The sequence below is a fragment of the Myxine glutinosa genome, chromosome 7, assembly GCF_964187855.1.
Source record: "Myxine glutinosa chromosome 7, kmMyxGlut1.1, whole genome shotgun sequence".
In the NCBI taxonomy this organism is placed as follows: Eukaryota; Metazoa; Chordata; class Myxini; order Myxiniformes; family Myxinidae; genus Myxine; species Myxine glutinosa.
Genome location: NC_136267.1, coordinates 42,769,473 through 42,788,544, shown reverse-complemented (window position 1 = coordinate 42,788,544; position 19,072 = coordinate 42,769,473). Strand labels below are relative to the sequence as shown.

Below are 19,072 nucleotides of genomic sequence, written 5' to 3'. Positions count from 1 at the left end.
CTCTTGAGGATCGTGACAATTCATGCGTTGCGTGGAAACTTCCATTTCCAAAATGAATGAGACGGGAGAGGAGCGAGGAGCGAGGAGTTGGAGAGTGAGGAGCGAGGGGTTGGACAGTGAGGAGCGAGGGGTTGGAGAGTGAGTGGCGAGGGGTTGGAGAGAAAGGGGTTGGAGAGTGAGAGCGATGGGTTGGAGAGTGAGGGGCAAGGGGTTGGAGAGTGAGGAGTGAGGAGCGAGGGGTTGGAGAGTGAGGGGTGAGGGGTTGGATAGTGAGGAGCTAGGGGTTGGAGAGTGAGGAGCTAGGGGTTGGAGAGTGAGGAGCTAGGGGTTGGAGAGTGAGGAGCTAGGGGTTGGAGAGGAGTGAGAAATTGGAGAGGAGCGAGGGGTTGGAGAGCGAGGAGCGAGGAGTTGGAGAGTGAGGGGTGAGGGGTTGGAGAGTGAGGAGCGAGGTGTTGGAGAGTGAGGGGAAAGGGGTTGGAGAGTGGGGAGCGGGGAGTTGGAGAGTGAGGAGCGAGGTGTTGGAGAGTGAGGGGCGAGGGGTTGGTGAGTGGGGAGCGAGGGGTTGGAGAGTGGGGAGCGGGGGGTTGGAGAGTGAGGAGCGAGGAGTTGGAGAGTGAGGAGCGAGGAGTTGGAGAGTGAGGAGCAAGGGTGGATTTTGGGGTGGGTGGATTTTGGAAGTATCATGATCTGTATGATGTCTTTCTCGTCTTATTTGGCTGTCTGTTTGTCCACACATCAATTGCCAACATAGACTTCAATTTTTACCTGTTATCTTTTTTCAACCGAGTACCTCTATAAAGTCTGTACCTTTAGAATGTGAGTACGTCTTTAAAATACGTCCTATAAAAGCACACAAAACAAGTCCAGGAGAGGGAATGCAATCTTTGATTGCTCGTTCTCGTTTCCACATGTTTTTACAATTAAAGATAATATATATTGTATCAGCTACATTTCTATGCTTTAGCAAAATTTCTGAAATTCCTTTTCACAGGCATTCCCTCTCTTTTTTATTTATTATATACCCGCTGAAGTACCTACCCAGCGTTGCCCAAGGGGGAAGGGAGGGAAATGGTCGTAAATGTGATTCCATGCCTTTCTGAAGAGGAACGTCTATGTGCTATTGGCATGCTTGAGACAGGAATGCCACAAAACGTTGTAGTTCAGCGATTTGTTGTTCATCGGAACACCATGAAGATACTCTGGAGGTGTTATCAACAAACTGGCAACATCAGAGACTGTCCATGTTCTCGGCGACCACATGTGACGTCACCTCGGCAGGATAGCCATATCCGGTTGGTGCACCTTATAGGAATCGGTTCCAGACAGCAGGTTTTACAGGTCGCAGCATCCATGGCTTGCGACCAATCAGTACCAGAACTGTCAGGAATCGATTAGGCAAGCCTAACATCCGACAACGGTGATCAGCATTATGTCCGATTTTGTTGCTACATCATCGATAAGCGCACCTAGCTTGGTTCAGGAGACAAGATTGGGCTGTTCTCCTCTTTACAGATGAGATAAGTGATGGCTACCATCCACCACCATCTCTTATCTTCCCCCATCCAAAACCTTGATCTTTTCTACCCCCGCTAATTTCACCCCAATTCCACTTTTTGAAATACCAACTTCTGTCCTGGAAGTCCTTGGTGTCCTTGTGCTTTATACTTCTCCCTCCGCCCCCCCCCCCTTCCCATGCCTCCTCCCCCCGGGCCCTCTCCCTTCCACACATCTCCCTGCTCTCGGATGTTGTGTTTGTGTGCTTCCCCTTTTCTCCCCATCTTGTCTTCCGCTCCCTCTTTTTGTATATTTTGTTTGTCTGGTCGATTTGTTTGTGAAGTAAATGTTAGCTCTTTCACGAGCCTCGATTCAGTATACAAAACTGTTGCGTTTATCAACGGAATGGTAATGTTACGCTGACACATGTGTTGTGCAACAGTCGTCGTTCGGTGATGGAAGTGTGATGTATGGAGAGGAATCGGTGGACATCATAGAGCTCAGCTGGAGGTCAGTAATCGCAGTTTGGCAGGGATTCAGGACCATGATGAAGTTCTCCATCCTCAGGTTCTCTTGATCCTGCAGGTTCACATCACACTTCAACAGGATAACGCACACCCTCAGGTCCTCTTGATCCTGCAGGTTCATGGCATCACATCACACTTCAACAGGATAACACACCCTCAGGTCCTCTTGATCCTGCAGGTTCATGGCATCACATCACACTTCAACAGGATAACGCACACCCTCAGGTCCTCTTGATCCTGCCGGTTCATGGCATCACATCACACTTCAACAGGATAACGCACACCCTCAGGTCCTCTTGATCCCGCAGGTTCATGGCATCACATCACACTTCTACAGGATAGCGCACACCCTCAGGTCCTCTTGATCCTGCAGGTTCATAGCATCACATCACACTTCAACAGGATAACGCACACCCTCAGGTCCTCTTGATCCTGCAGGTTCATGGCATCACATCACACTTCAACAGGATAACGCACACCCTCAGGTCCTATTGATCCTGCAGGTTCCTGGCATCACATCACACTTCAACAGGATAACGCACACCCTCAGGTCCTCTTGATCCCGCAGGTTCATGGCATCACATCACACTTCTACAGGATAGCGCACACCCTCAGGTCCTCTTGATCCTGCAGGTTCATGGCATCACATCACACTTCAACAGGATAGCACACACCCTCAGGTCCTCTTGATCCTCTAGGTCCATGGCATCACATCACACTTCAAAAGGATAACACACACCCTCAGGTCCTCTTGATCCTGCAGGATCACATCACACTTCAACAGGATAATGCACACCCTCAGGTCCTCTTGATCCTGCAGGTTCATGGCATCACATCACACTTCAACAGGATAACACACACCCTCAGGTCCTCTTGATCCTCTAGGTTCATGGCATCACATCACACTTCAACAGGATAACGCACACCCTCAGGTCGCATGAGTGGTCACTGATTTCATCTCACAACAGAACATTCCCACACTTCCCTGGCCAGCTGTTTCGCCTGATATTTCTCCCATGAAGCATGTGTGGGATGAAATGGAACGACAATTGCACCGTCTTCAGGGACCAACCGGTGATGTTGGCCCAACTGCGGCAGACTTAGTACAGATCTGGAATGACATCCCTCAAGCCTTCTTCAGTCATCATGTGTCTTCAATGAGGTGCTATTCCATGTGTGTATCAATGTAAATGGTGGTCACACCAGATACTGAGCTGTTAACTGACTTTTGACTGCACCCCTCTTCAAGCCTCTGGAGACATATCTTACACACACGTGTTGACATTCTCATGTCGGTCAGATTTATCAAACACCAACTCTTGATATGACCAAACAACGTGACGTGTTTTTTTCATTTCTCATTTCACATCGGTGTACATTATGCACAGGAACTTTTTCCGTTATCTATCTTCTATCTTCTATCTATATATATATAAAAGAAAGTTTTTGTTTGTTTGTTTGTCTGCACGCGCTAATCTCCTTAACGGTGAAAGATAGGAGGAAACCTCTGAAACAAAAAATGGTTGGCTTAGCGGTTAGGGTGCCGGCTTGGGATCCTAGGATCCTGGGTTCAAATCCCGGTCGATCACTGAATTAACACCAGGGGGGTTTACTCAGCCTGTCATCCTTCCGAGGTCGGCAAATTGAGTACCTGTTCACTGGTAATTCTCTGTGTGTCACAAAAGGCGACTAACAGGGTTGGTGGCAGGAAGGGCATCCGGCCGTAAAACATTGCTTCAAAAAAGGGGACAACGGTGCCCAAAAAAGGCCAACCCCTGCTCTGCGGGGAAAAATGGCCTCTAAAGGTGGTTGTTGTAAATACCCTTTCCATCCATCAGGTTTCCATCCAAATACATCTATCATTAGCTTTTCAACGATACCATTTTTATTATTCTATGACAGCAGGAAACCCTTTCGAATGAAGCGTGACGGACGGACGGACACTTCTCCTTTGAGTGATAGAACTCCCCCCAATAATGAGAATCAAGGAGAAGTAGGAGATTGTACCCATTATCCATGATATCGCCCATCTTAAAACCGTTGAGGTTCTCCCTTACATTTGGACCAGGTCTCTTGCATCCAGATCCCTTTCCTGACACCAATATTCAAATTAAGCCAGTTTCACCAATGAGCACCAGAATAAGCTTAAAGAATCCAACAAAGTGTTCCAGTTCTTCCGATTCTCCACTTTGTATGCAGGAGAAGGGCTCCGATCACTGGGGTTACACAGCCCGCTTGAATATAGCTTTTTTGTGAGTTTTGGCACAAACGCATCTCTTCATTGTCAACAATGAAAACACTGTGTGCTCATAGTGAAGCATTTTCATCCGAACTGAAGTGGATCCAGACGATTCTGGCCCATGACTTATGAGGCAAAACTTCTTTTTTTTCTTTATTATACATTTTCAAACAAAGACGCAAAAAAAAAATGCTTTGGCAATAAATGTCCACTTTTAAAAGTTGTGTTCTTTGCAAATTGCTCCCTCGTGCCAACGTATTATAAATTTAAATCACGATCGGTATGATGTTGTATGGCTTTACGTAATTCGAATCAACAGTCGTACCTGTTGCGTATGCAATGCAGGGGATCATGCATCATCGGTTACCCAATTCTTATGTACATGCTTATGGGTGGGGAGAGATTGGAAATAAGTTTGGAGCAACGGCAGTGGAGAGAAAGGGCATCTATTGATGCCAGGATGCTCAAATTGTCATTCCCCAGTTGCGTACGGAATAAATGCATTGCCCCTATTGCTAACTGGTACGCGTGTTTGGAAGCAAGTCCCTTCCTGGTCTCTCATTACTTTCCACAGGTAGAATCGATTGGAGTACCCGTACTCGAAAGGTATTTTTCAGTTGTCAAGGTGCAGAGAGCTGCTGGCTTGGAACCTTGAGGAGGATCGCTAGGGAACCCTTCACAAGAGCCATGCTGGAGGGTTTAAGGTCTTGCTACATTGTTCTCGTGAGACTAATTCCATGCTTGTCACGGACAGAAGGAAGGTTTCCCGAGGTGAGTGGCATGTGTAAGCGCACGCCATGCCAAGCATCAAATCTGGACTTACTCGAAACCATGATAGCTCTTACTGAAGTTCCTCCGCCTCGTGCTCCGAGCAGCTGCTCCGAACATCTGGTTTACTGTGCCTCCCGTTTGCAAAGTCCTCTCTCAATGCACAAAACCGCTGCAGCTGATCTTTTATACGAACATTCTTATAAATACCATTTTCTATACATGGCTCCTTGCTCGGGAGAGCCATAAAAGCGCCCGATCCCATCAGAGTCTCAAAACTTTATACAGGCATTGGTCGTGTCTGGTTCGCATTTGGATTGGAAGATCTCCGCGGGTGTTGGAGACTGATGGGGGCGGCAGGTGCTCGCACCTGGGTCGTGAATTGTCTGGTGCTGAATTTGTCCTACCGTGGAGTTGGACATGTGACTGCATGCAGACCGACATCTTGGTGCATTTGCCCACTGCGGAGGGTGGTGCATCTCCGAACACGTCGTTCTTCGGCTGTCCCGCCTGCCTATACTTGGTAGACGTGTAGGCACCCTGCTGTGTCTTTCAAAAAGAGTATGTCGTTGCGGGTCAGTTTCCTGGCTAAAGTTGCTGCCTGGGTGATGAGTTGTAAATGTTGTTAAAGCAGGTTGTAGTTATTAGAGGAATGCACTTACCGGGGGTTGGATAAGTCAACTGATAAAGGTATTAGAAAGGTGTAGGTCATGTTGCCATCCATGTCCAAGTTTCATTGTGCTGTATTTTCTGGCACCAAAGTGAACCATCTTTAAAAACAGAGTTTTTGAGCGAAAGTTGTCAATAGGTGTTTTGGCGGGCCGAGAAGTCATCATAGATCTCTCATCTGTGCCATGCACGGGTCTTGGCGAGCAGCGCCAGCTCTGTGGTCGGCACATAATTAACTTCACGCCAAGGCGCGAGTTTGCTATACTCGTTTCGTATCTTGGGAATTCAATCGTCCCCGGTCTATAGACGGACGAGTTCACTTCATTGGTTACTTTATGCAAACTCCGCTTTCACGCCTAAGGTCAGAATTAGATTCGAACAGTAATCCTTATGGTATGCCGTGTATGGGACTAACGTGTCCGGCCGGTCTGCTCGGTGCCCTATCTTACTCCGACAGAAACCCGATCTGGGTGTTGTACACCTCTCTATAGGACCATCTACTGACCCAATACTGTATCCGTTGCTTAAATTTCACCTCGAAAAGCATCCCCTTGTAAACCCAAACATGGAGACATATCCTGCTGCTCTTTTTAAACGTTCTTGAGTTGGGGTCTTGTTGGCTTAAAGAAGTGGAAACAGAATTAGCTTTCAATTCCTGCTGCGCTGCCCTGTCGGTTTGCAGGGGAAAAATTTTTTTGGGCGCGACAACCTCACCCTGTACCTTTAATTGATGTATGTGACATTCTTTGGGATAATTATAAATGTACATGAGGATAGTGGAATGATGAATGATCATATAGGTGGGGCATATCGGTAGTGCTACAGGAGTATGGTCACCTGGCGGTAGATAGCACCGATTATGATCTTACCTGTCTGGAACGGGACTTGTAACATGCACCAGGTAAGGTGGCTTCATTGCAGTTATTTTAGTACTTTCAAATAAACAAACAATAAAGAGCAAAATAGTTACTCAGTTGCATGTTGGGAAGGAATGCATGACCTTGATGTACCTCCATAAGTGCTTTCGAAGTCATGCGTGGCAGAACAAGCTCCGAATGACCGAAAACCGATCCACTTGACTTCATAACAGGTCCGCACAGACTGGTGAGAACACAGCAACAAAGTTCACTCGAACCAAGTGAGCCCGCAACTTACATTCGCGTAACCTGCGATGACTTAAGTCCTTCTGCGGGTGCAGTCGTCAACTGGAGGCACCTGGTGGGACCGTCCGCGGGGCGGGGCTTGGCCCACGTACTATGGCGTGGCAGGGCCAGTGGGGCGGCCTGAGCGGCGCACTGGGAGGGTCAGGAGGGAGCCGAGTTTGACAGACGGCTCGTGTTGCAGGAAGCTCACTCAGTACCTCCGATTCACCCTGTCCGCTCATCGCGTCTGTCTCCCACTCGTTCTTCCCTGCAGTTGACACCTGCCTGGAGCGGGACTTGCACGCGTCATGTCGGGTCGCTTCATCGCAACGTCTCCTCGTGAAGGGGAGCGCCTGACCGCTTTTGAGAAACGTCGAGCTAGGGTCCAGAGTGCATCGGTCGTGTCGTCGCGAAGACCTGCCAGCAGGTTCCGTCCAGCAAGCGGAACCTCTGCCCCTCAGGTACGGTTCGGAACGCACGTATAATGTTCTCAGGTGTCCATGCACTGCAGCGCATGCAAGGTGATAACTATCCACGTTTCCTACTTAGGTGGAAGGTAGCAAGGCTGTTCAAAGTACTATCGGAACGAGAAACTCAAATAGTCCAAGAAACGTCAAACTTTTTTTTATCAATACAAGTATAATTAATTATAATAATATCAATAATGGACAGAGTTTCATTAAGTTGAGGATAGTTTCGAGGCTAGAACTAATCCTATATGGGACACCACTCCATCGCAAGATACTCCACCGAACCTGTACACAGTTCTCTTTTATGGTCACCTATATAGTATACCTTTTCTTTTTTTTTGGTTATACCCATGCATAGTTCTCCTTTATGATCACCTAGCTGTATGCGCAGTTCTCTTTTATGGTCGTCACCTGTACACTTCTACTTTTCTAGGTACCTGTACATTGTTCTCTTTCTCTGGTTATGCCTGTATACTGTTATCTTTTCCTGGTCACCTGTACACATAATGTACCATACTCTGGTGCAGAGCGTCGGTGCTGCCGTAGCAGTTTCTTGGCAAGGGTTATACTGGGTGGTTTGCATTTGCCTTCCAAGCAGCAGAGTATATGGCAGGAGTTTGGATTTTGTTCATGGTGCCGGCGGTTCCTCGCCTACTCTTTGTGTGAAGGTCAACATGGGATCTTTCGTGTTCATAGATCTGATGCGCAGTTCAACGTCCACCCGAGGGACAACGCACACATTGATGAATCGCCCTGCCTGTGAAACACTGTGGTGGTAGTTTATAGCTGGGCCGGAAGTTGAACCCAGGCTAGATCGTTTGAAAGTGAGTTTGCATATCTCTAGGCAATTCTGCCAGCGTATGATATCTGGAAAAGTCCTGCTATAGCGCAGTGACCCAAGCTCGACCGACTGCTCATCCATCTTTCTCCATCGGAAATGGCTCCCTGCACATGGATTGTGAGTCTTCCACGCTTACTCGGCATATCTCTAGGCCATTCCGCCAGCGTATGATATCTGGAAAAGTCCTGCTACAGCGCAGTGGCCCAAGCTCGACCGACTGCTCATCCATCTTTCTCCTTCGGAAATGGATCCCTGCACTTGGATTGTGAGTCTTCCGCCCGGACTCGGCATATCTCTAGGCCATTCCGCCAGCGTATGATATCTGGAAAAGTCCTGCTATAGCGCAGTGGCCCAAGCTCGACCGACTGCTCATCCATCTTTCTCCTTCGGAAATGGATCCCTGCACATGGATTGTGAGTCTTACACGCTTACTCGGCGTATCTCTAGGCCATTCCGCCAGCGTATGATATGTGGAAAAGTCCTGCTACAGCGCAGTGGCCCAAGCTCGACCGACTGCTCATCCATCTTTCTCCTTCGGAAATGGATCCCTGCACTTGGATTGTGAGTCTTCCGCCCGGACTCGGCGTATCTCTAGGCCATTCCGCCAGCGTATGATATGTGGAAAAGTCCTGCTATAGCGCAGTGGCCCAAGCTCGACCGACTGCTCATCCATCTTTCTCCTTCGGAAATGGATCCCTGCACTTGGATTGTGAGTCTTCCACGCTGACTCGGCGTATCTCTAGGCCATTCCGCCAGCGTATGATATCTGGAAAAGTCCTGCTACAGCGCAGTGGCCCAAGCTCGACCGACTGCTCATCCATCTTTCTCCTTCGGAAATGGATCCCTGCACTTGGATTGTGAGTCTTCCACGCTGACTCGGCGTATCTCTAGGCCATTCTGCCAGTGTATGATATCTGGAAAAGTTCTGCTTTAGGGCAGTTGCCTAAGCTCCACCAACTGCTCATCCAGCTTTCTCCTTCGGAAGTGGATCCCTGCACTCGGATCGCGAGTTCTCCACGCTTATTCGGCGTGTGGTAGGCGGCTTCACGAGTGTGGCTTCTTCAGTGTGAGATTCCCCACCGGCTAAGCTCCTGCAATCTACCCATACGACACGTGGTGACGCCTTTTACACACTCACCATTGTATGTTATTGGCTCTATCATCGTGCACGCTCCCCCATCATGCAAACCCTGCGTTGCATCATGAAAAGCTAGGGGCAGCCAAGTGACGTTTCCACGTGGAAGTCGTGCCAAGACCTCCCAGGAAGCCGGTGTGGCTTTCTGTGGTGCGTTGACGTATCACCAAAATGTTGGCATGGGTACATCGTACAGGGGGAATTGTGTTTGTCTCCAGGTAATGCCTGCGGTTTTGAATGCTGCCGTTGTTTTGCCTCATTGACATCACCTTCAAATTGACAACCCTCCAAAAACTCCAGCCGCTGATCGTAAAAACTGAGCCGTCATGTTATATTTAGCCAGTTATACCACCAGGTCAGGAACACGACCCTGTTCTTCTTTCTGTCCAATCTATACATGGTAGCTGTCAGCGGTCGTAAACCCCGATTTCTATTTTATCGCGTCATGCAATGGCAGGTGTGTATGCCCCACGTCTCAACCCCTTCCACTGTATATCCTAGATATTCCTTTTCCCTCCTCAATTATTCCCTCTTCCAACTTCCTTTCCCTCTTTTCCCCTATGCTACATACTTTCACTGTCCTTCATATGCCCCTCGTGTCCTCTTCTCTTCCTATTCTCTTGTACTTTATTTTTTGAATTTACTCTCCCTCCCTCCCACATTGAAAAACGTTCTACAATGAGACATTAAAAATATTCCACGGGACACCAACTTAAAAAACAACAACTTTTTAATGCATAGGTAGGCCTCTATAATATTAACCCGTGCACCAGAAGTGAAAAGCGGGGTTAAGCAATTGGTTCACTTTGTCTGACTGTCTGTCCTTCTGTCTACAAATGTCAGCTTATGATCGAGGAACAACTTGACTTCAATTGAATGTTATATTTTGAACACGAATCGGAACACGAACCTGAAGTTTAGCAGTACTTTGGCTCTGAATTTGGCAAATGTTACAGGATGTCATCCCAATTATGCATGCACAGAGCGGAGTAAGGTATTTTGTTTTCTCTGTCTGCCTGTCTGGCAGTGAAACAAAATTGAAAATCATTCCAAACAGGAAACTTACTGTTTTTAAGAACGTCATAAAGGACACAAACAACAGGCCTGAATAACTAATATAACTGTTAAATAAGGTGGTGTAAAAGACCGTGCATCAATGGCGGTTTTTGCATCAACATCCGAAAAAGGTTTTTTTCTACAACCTTTAAAATCCTTACTTTATTAGCCTGTCCGGTATTGCAATCACGTATGTGTGTGTGTGTGTGTGTGTGTGTGTGTGTGTGTGTGTGTGTGTGTGTGTGTGTGTGTGTGTGTGTGTGTGTGTGTGTGTGTGTGTGTGTGTGTGTGTGTGTGTGTGTGTGTGTGTGTTCAGATCGTAACTTTTTTACCATTTGAGTTCTTTCATCAAATTTTCACCAAAGCTGTATAATAATAATACGGAGAAGGCAAATTAATAATTTTGTCAAAAGGTCAAAAGGTCAAAGGTCAGCATCCCATTAAAATAATAAATTTGCATGCAATTAACCTGAAATTTTAATTTACAATTTGAGTTTTGTCATTAAATTTTCAAAATAGCTTTATTATGAGAATATTGAGAAGGCAAATTAATAATTTGGTCAAAACATCAAAAGGTCAATGGTCAGCGTCACATAAAATCGTCAATTTTCATCCGATTAACATGAAAGTTAAAGAATTTGCATATTGGGTAACTGAGTTGGTTCACCAATCAAAAGCAACAAGTTGGTTGTTGTTTTTTTTAGATCAAAAGGTCAAGGGTCAAGGTTGCGTAAAATCATAATTTTTCACCTGATTGTCCTGAAATTTAAAGAAATTGCATACTGGGTCACCGAATTGTTTCATTAATCAAAAGGTAGGAGTCAATTGTTTATTTAGATGAAAAGGTCAAAGGTCAAGGTTGCATAAAATCAAAGGTCAAGGTTGCAATTAACATGACAATAATGTCTGTAAATGAAAAAAAGAAAAAGCTGTGTCCGTAAATGAAAATTTACATTTAAAAAACGTAAACGCGCCCATAAAAAACCTCAGTCGATATCTTGCATTTGAAAATTGTAATTTCTATAACTGTAAACTTTTTTTTTTAATGTTGATGAAAAAATTCTGTAAAAACCGTAAATACGTCTGTAAAATAAATAAATAAAGCTAAATTGATATCCAGCTACAGGTCGGTGATGCTTCTCTATAATCATAAAGCTTACATTTATTATGTACCTACGTATGAAGGAGGGTTTGTGATTGCTTACCCAATGTGTAAGCATACCCCACTCGTATGTAGATAGAGCTTATGGGGCTACATAATGTGTGCACCATTTCCACCATTGTGTGCGTGCGTGTTTCAAGCATGACTCCAGTACTGCCAAGCTATACAGCCATTGTTGCACCAATATCATCGTCCTAACTTCGTTATAAAAAGCACAATAACATATTTTGTGAGGCTGAGGATCTCACGGATTTCTCTCAACTATTGTCTTAGACAATGGTGACATCAGAACTCAGGACAATACATTTTTACTGCGTTCAAGGCACAGAGCAGTCCTCACACGTTGGTGCAGAGGTATCGCACTTACCTTTTCATCTGTCTAGTCTGAATTTGATTCCCAACCCAAGTTTCTCCACTAAACACTTTACTTACATCTTCAGTACTTGGTTATGTATATTCCATTGTATTGATGGCTGGCAGGATAGCCTAGTCCCTATAGGTACGCACACTCACTTCCATCCTGAGTTCAAATCCCGATCCAGCTATAAACTACCATCCTGGTGTTTCACAGGCAGGTTAGTTCATAAATGTGTGTTCCGTCCCTTGCATGGAGTTAAAATGGGTGTCTTGACTGCAGGTATTAGTTGGTGGACATTAAAGATCCCACGGTGGCCTTCGCGAACAGTAGGTTAGCTATCGCAGGTAACTTGGCCAAATTCCAAATTTCTGCCCTGACCTTGTGTCGGAGTGGCGATTATACAATGATTGTAGCCCAAGCCATGGAACTGCTTTGGCAGAACTGATGCTCCGTGGAGAGCATGCGTGCACCATGATGATATTGTATTGTAGACCATTATTTGGTGTGAAAATATAAATGCTGACTGGATAAAGGGGATTGAAGATTAGAGATTGGTTGCAAATGTGGAGATGGTGGGATGTAAATGTGGAGGCGGCGGGCTGTGAATGTGGAGGCGGCGGGCTGTAAATGTGGAGGCGGCGGGCTGTAAATGTGGAGGCGGCGGGCTGTAAATGTGGAGGCGGCGGGCTGTAAATGTGGAGGCGGCGGGCTGTAAATGTGGAGGCGGCGGGCTGTAAATGTGGAGGCGGCGGGCTGTAAATGTGGAGGCGGCGGGCTGTAAATGTGGAGGCGGCGGGCTGTAAATGTGGAGGCGGCGGGCTGTAAATGTGGAGGCGGCGGGCTGTGAATGTGGAGGCGGCGGGCTGTGAATGTGGAGGCGGCGGGCTGTGAATGTGGAGGCGGCGGGCTGTGAATGTGGAGGCGGCGGGCTGTGAATGTGGAGGCGGCGGGCTGTGAATGTGGAGGCGGCGGGCTGTGAATGTGGAGGCGGCGGGCTGTGAATGTGGAGGCGGCGGGCTGTGAATGTGGAGGCGGCGGGCTGTGAATGTGGATGCGGCGGGCTGTGAATGTGGATGCGGCGGGCTGTGAATGTGGAGGCGGCGGGCTGTGAATGTGGAGGCGGCGGGCTGTGAATGTGGAGGCGGCGGGCTGTGAATGTGGAGGCGGCGGGCTGTGAATGTGGAGGCGGCGGGCTGTGAATGTGGAGGCGGCGGGCTGTGAATGTGGAGGCGGCGGGCTGTGAATGTGGAGGCGGCGGGCTGTGAATGTGGAGGCGGAGGGCTGTGAATGTGGAGGCGGCGGGCTGTGAATGTGGAGGCGGCGGGCTGTGAATGTGGAGGCGGCGGGCTGTGAATGCGGAGGCGGCGGGCTGTGAATGCGGAGGCGGCGGGCTGTGAATGCGGAGGCGGCGGGCTGTGAATGCGGAGGCGGCGGGCTGTGAATGCGGAGGCGGCGGGCTGTGAATGCGGAGGCGGCGGGCTGTGAATGCGGAGGCGGCGGGCTGTGAATGCGGAGGCGGCGTGCTGTGAATGCGGAGGCGGCGTGCTGTGAATGCGGAGGCGGCGTGCTGTGAATGTGGAGGCGGCGTGCTGTGAATGTGGAGGCGGCGTGCTGTGAATGTGGAGGCGGCGTGCTGTGAATGTGGAGGCGGCGTGCTGTGAATGTGGAGGCGGCGGGCTGTGAATGTGGAGGCGGCGGGCTGTGAATGTGGAGGCGGCGGGCTGTGAATGTGGAGGCGGCGGGCTGTGAATGTGGAGGCGGCGGGCTGTGAATGTGGAGGCGGCGGGCTGTGAATGTGGAGGCGGCGGGCTGTGAATGTGGAGGCGGCGGGCTGTGAATGTGGAGGCGGCGGGCTGTGAATGTGGAGGCGGCGGGCTGTGAATGTGGAGGCGGCGGGCTGTGAATGTGGAGGCGGCGGGCTGTGAATGTGGAGGCGGCGGGCTGTGAATGTGGAGGCGGCGGGCTGTGAATGTGGAGGCGGCGGGCTGTGAATGTGGAGGCGGCGGGCTGTGAACGTGGAGGCGGCGGGCTGTGAACGTGGAGGCGGCGGGCTGTGAACGTGGAGGCGGCGGGCTGTGAACGTGGAGGCGGCGGGCTGTGAACGTGGAGGCGGCGGGCTGTGAACGTGGAGGCGGCGGGCTGTGAACGTGGAGGCGGCGGGCTGTGAACGTGGAGGCGGCGGGCTGTGAACGTGGAGGCGGCGGGCTGTGAACGTGGAGGCGGCGGGCTGTGAACGTGGAGGCGGCGGGCTGTGAACGTGGAGGCGGCGGGCTGTGAACGTGGAGGCGGCGGGCTGTGAACGTGGAGGCGGCGGGCTGTGAACGTGGAGGCGGCGGGCTGTGAACGTGGAGGCGGCGGGCTGTGAACGTGGAGGCGGCGGGCTGTGAACGTGGAGGCGGCGGGCTGTGAACGTGGAGGCGGCGGGCTGTGAACGTGGAGGCGGCGGGCTGTGAACGTGGAGGCGGCGGGCTGTGAGCGTGGAGGCGGCGGGCTGTGAGCGTGGAGGCGGCGGGCTGTGAGCGTGGAGGCGGCGGGCTGTGAGCGTGGAGGCGGCGGGCTGTGAGCGTGGAGGCGGCGGGCTGTGAGCGTGGAGGCGGCGGGCTGTGAGCGTGGAGGCGGCGGGCTGTGAGCGTGGAGGCGGCGGGCTGTGAGCGTGGAGGCGGCGGGCTGTGAGCGTGGAGGCGGCGGGCTGTGAGCGTGGAGGCGGCGGGCTGTGAGCGTGGAGGCGGCGGGCTGTGAGCGTGGAGGCGGCGGGCTGTGAGCGTGGAGGCGGCGGGCTGTGAGCGTGGAGGCGGCGGGCTGTGAGCGTGGAGGCGGCGGGCTGTGAGCGTGGAGGCGGCGGGCTGTGAGCGTGGAGGCGGCGGGCTGTGAGCGTGGAGGCGGCGGGCTGTGAGCGTGGAGGCGGCGGGCTGTGAGCGTGGAGGCGGCGGGCTGTGAGCGTGGAGGCGGCGGGCTGTGAGCGTGGAGGCGGCGGGCTGTGAGCGTGGAGGCGGCGGGCTGTGAGCGTGGAGGCGGCGGGCTGTGAGCGTGGAGGCGGCGGGCTGTGAGCGTGGAGGCGGCGGGCTGTGAGCGTGGAGGCGGCGGGCTGTGAGCGTGGAGGCGGCGGGCTGTGAGCGTGGAGGCGGCGGGCTGTGAGCGTGGAGGCGGCGGGCTGTGAGCGTGGAGGCGGCGGGCTGTGAGCGTGGAGGCGGCGGGCTGTGAGCGTGGAGGCGGCGGGCTGTGAGCGTGGAGGCGGCGGGCTGTGAGCGTGGAGGCGGCGGGCTGTGAGCGTGGAGGCGGCGGGCTGTGAGCGTGGAGGCGGCGGGCTGTGAGCGTGGAGGCGGCGGGCTGTGAGCGTGGAGGCGGCGGGCTGTGAGCGTGGAGGCGGCGGGCTGTGAGCGTGGAGGCGGCGGGCTGTGAGCGTGGAGGCGGCGGGCTGTGAGCGTGGAGGCGGCGGGCTGTGAGCGTGGAGGCGGCGGGCTGTGAGCGTGGAGGCGGCGGGCTGTGAGCGTGGAGGCGGCGGGCTGTGAGCGTGGAGGCGGCGGGCTGTGAGCGTGGAGGCGGCGGGCTGTGAGCGTGGAGGCGGCGGGCTGTGAGCGTGGAGGCGGCGGGCTGTGAGCGTGGAGGCGGCGGGCTGTGAGCGTGGAGGCGGCGGGCTGTGAGCGTGGAGGCGGCGGGCTGTGAGCGTGGAGGCGGCGGGCTGTGAGCGTGGAGGCGGCGGGCTGTGAGCGTGGAGGCGGCGGGCTGTGAGCGTGGAGGCGGCGGGCTGTGAGCGTGGAGGCGGCGGGCTGTGAGCGTGGAGGCGGCGGGCTGTGAGCGTGGAGGCGGCGGGCTGTGAGCGTGGAGGCGGCGGGCTGTGAGCGTGGAGGCGGCGGGCTGTGAGCGTGGAGGCGGCGGGCTGTGAGCGTGGAGGCGGCGGGCTGTGAGCGTGGAGGCGGCGGGCTGTGAGCGTGGAGGCGGCGGGCTGTGAGCGTGGAGGCGGCGGGCTGTGAGCGTGGAGGCGGCGGGCTGTGAGCGTGGAGGCGGCGGGCTGTGAGCGTGGAGGCGGCGGGCTGTGAGCGTGGAGGCGGCGGGCTGTGAGCGTGGAGGCGGCGGGCTGTGAGCGTGGAGGCGGCGGGCTGTGAGCGTGGAGGCGGCGGGCTGTGAGCGTGGAGGCGGCGGGCTGTGAGCGTGGAGGCGGCGGGCTGTGAGCGTGGAGGCGGCGGGCTGTGAGCGTGGAGGCGGCGGGCTGTGAGCGTGGAGGCGGCGGGCTGTGAGCGTGGAGGCGGCGGGCTGTGAGCGTGGAGGCGGCGGGCTGTGAGCGTGGAGGCGGCGGGCTGTGAGCGTGGAGGCGGCGGGCTGTGAGCGTGGAGGCGGCGGGCTGTGAGCGTGGAGGCGGCGGGCTGTGAGCGTGGAGGCGGCGGGCTGTGAGCGTGGAGGCGGCGGGCTGTGAGCGTGGAGGCGGCGGGCTGTGAGCGTGGAGGCGGCGGGCTGTGAGCGTGGAGGCGGCGGGCTGTGAGCGTGGAGGCGGCGGGCTGTGAGCGTGGAGGCGGCGGGCTGTGAGCGTGGAGGCGGCGGGCTGTGAGCGTGGAGGCGGCGGGCTGTGAGCGTGGAGGCGGCGGGCTGTGAGCGTGGAGGCGGCGGGCTGTGAGCGTGGAGGCGGCGGGCTGTGAGCGTGGAGGCGGCGGGCTGTGAGCGTGGAGGCGGCGGGCTGTGAGCGTGGAGGCGGCGGGCTGTGAGCGTGGAGGCGGCGGGCTGTGAGCGTGGAGGCGGCGGGCTGTGAACGTGGAGGCGGCGGGCTGTGAACGTGGAGGCGGCGGGCTGTGAACGTGGAGGCGGCGGGCTGTGAACGTGGAGGCGGCGGGCTGTGAACGTGGAGGCGGCGGGCTGTGAACGTGGAGGCGGCGGGCTGTGAACGTGGAGGCGGCTGGCTGTGAACGTGGAGGCGGCGGGCTGTGAACGTGGAGGCGGCGGGCTGTGAACGTGGAGGCGGCGGGCTGTGAACGTGGAGGCGGCGGGCTGTGAACGTGGAGGCGGCGGGCTGTGAACGTGGATGCGGCGGGCTGTGAACGTGGAGGCGGCGGGCTGTGAACGTGGAGGCGGCGGGCTGTGATCGTGGAGGCGGCGGGCTGTAATCGTGGAGGCGGCGGGCTGTAAACGTGGAGGCGGCGGGCTGTAAACGTGGAGGCGGCGGGCTGTAAACGTGGAGGCGGCGGGCTGTAAACGTGGAGGCGGCGGGCTGTAAACGTGGAGGCGGCGGGCTGTAAACGTGGAGGCGGCTGGCTGTAAACGTGGAGGGGGCGGGATGTGAACGTGGAGGCGTTGGGATGTGAACGTGGAGGCGGTGGGATGTAAACGTGGAGGCGGTGGGATGTAAACGTGGAGGCGGTGGGATGTAAACGTGGAGGCGGTGAGATGTGACAATTTCTGAGTTCAACTCTGCCCAGCCCACCCCACAGATCTGTCTACAAATGCAACAAAATGCATTCAATAGTTTCATTTAAAAAGATCAATATCATCAATCAAAGTTGTACCAATCTAACAGTCGATAAGCCAGTAAGTTGTTTTTAAGTAACTTTCATTTTTACTTCCGCCACCAAAGGTGGATGCAGATTATTTTTTCACCCCTGTCTGTCTGTCTGTTTGTTTGTTTGTGAACACGGATATCTCAAAAAGTTGTAGACGGTTTCGGACAAAATTTAGTGGAGGGGTTTGGTGTGTGACACAGACAAAACGATTAGATTTTGGTAAAGATACGGATCCGGCCTATCAGTGGATACAAAACATAAACTGTTCAGCCTGGTGGAGGTGTGCACTCTACCGAGTGTAGTTGTAGTTGTTTATTGCATTCAACATACATACTGAAATTGTGAAAGAGTATCCCTTGCTCCAACCATTGGAGGAATACGCTTATGTTCCTTGAAATGCACTGGCATCTACCAATGAATGACTTGTAATTTTTTCCTGAATGAAAATAGTGACAGTTTTTCCTTGGAGTCACTGGTATTATAAATGTGAAATAAACTTTCAACGTCAATACGGAGGGAATGCCTGAAGACAATGTGACTGTGAAATAGATTTGATGTGATTGTGCAGAAACTTGAAGCTCGTTGCTTCGAATGAATGAGGGGCTCCATATCGGATCTCCGGCAGATCACATCAGGATGTCCAGATTTGATCGGTTAAGTTCCCATAAGTGTACTACGGGACGATCTTCTGCACCAAAGACCTCCAAAACCCGGAGCTTTCAAACCGCAACCTCGGCCAATGAGCGCTGCGTGCGCTCATCATCTGCTCTGCTCATCGCTCTCTTCCGCGCAACCACGGGACGAGGAGAGCGCGTCGTCGTCCCCTACCCGACCCCATCGCTTGCCTCGATGGCCGGTCGGCAAGCTAAGAGCCACAGAGGGAGAGACTGGCTCTGTGCGTCCAGAAAGGGCGGCGAGAGGGTTCGGAGCCGAGGAAATCGGAGCGGGCACAAGACGTCCGGCGCAGGGAGCCCGTTGCCTGCCCGCTGCTGTCTCGGCTGCTGGGATTTCGCCAAGAGGCCGGTGAGTGGCGGAAACATGGCGGGTCCCGTCACGGAGAATGCGATCGCTCCGTTTTCCAGGTTCTTTTTTGAGGAAACGGAGGAGAGCGACCGAAGCGCGAAGCGTCACGTCAATGAGAGCACCGATTACGATGCGAGGGCGCACGTTTGTGTCAAGTCTCATGGCGTCGGGTTATTTACGACGTGAGCGTCGCACACGAATCCACGCAGCGCGTGTTTGGTTAAACTAAAGGATCCCTCGAGCGGCAATACAATGCAACACGACCTGCCATCGGATATCGGTTCACACTTGTTGGTTATAATCGTCCATCCCTGATCTGGGTCCTGGGTGTCCACCTCTACATGCCCGAGTTCATGCTTTACCCTGCAGCAGGTGTTGCATCTCAATGGTCGCCTCCATGTGCTCTCCCCACCCTGGATCTCCACCTCTACATGACAGAGTTCATGCTTTACCCTGCAGCAGGTGTTGCATCTCAATGGTCCTCCTCCATGTGCTGTCCCCACCCTGGATCTCCACATCTTTATGTCCAAGTTCATGCTTTACCCTGCAGCACGTGTTGCATCTCAATGGTCCCCTCCATTGTGCTCTCCCCACCCTGGGTCACCACCTCTATATTCCCAAGTTCATGCTTTACCCTGCAGCAGGTGTTGCATCTCGATGGTCTCCTCCACTGTACTCACCCCACCCTGGATCTCCACCTCT

At 53.2% G+C, this 19,072-nt stretch overlaps 1 protein-coding gene across 4 annotated transcripts in view; it reads left to right on the top strand.

The window, feature by feature from the left end:
- Positions 1 to 19,072, top strand: part of LOC137431166 (uncharacterized) — an 808,282-nt gene that overhangs the window by 118,043 nt on the left and 671,167 nt on the right. For 3 of the 4 annotated variants that reach the window (XM_078781583.1, XM_078781585.1, XM_078781582.1), the window contains exon 1: positions 7,069 to 7,300. The exons of the other annotated variant lie outside the window; for it this stretch is intronic. In XM_078781583.1, coding sequence (XP_078637709.1) covers positions 7,148 to 7,300 — 153 coding nt within the window. In that variant the 5' untranslated portion in view covers positions 7,069 to 7,147. Of the gene's footprint in view, positions 1 to 7,068; positions 7,301 to 19,072 lie in introns of those variants that run through there. 4 annotated transcript variants of the gene reach the window in all.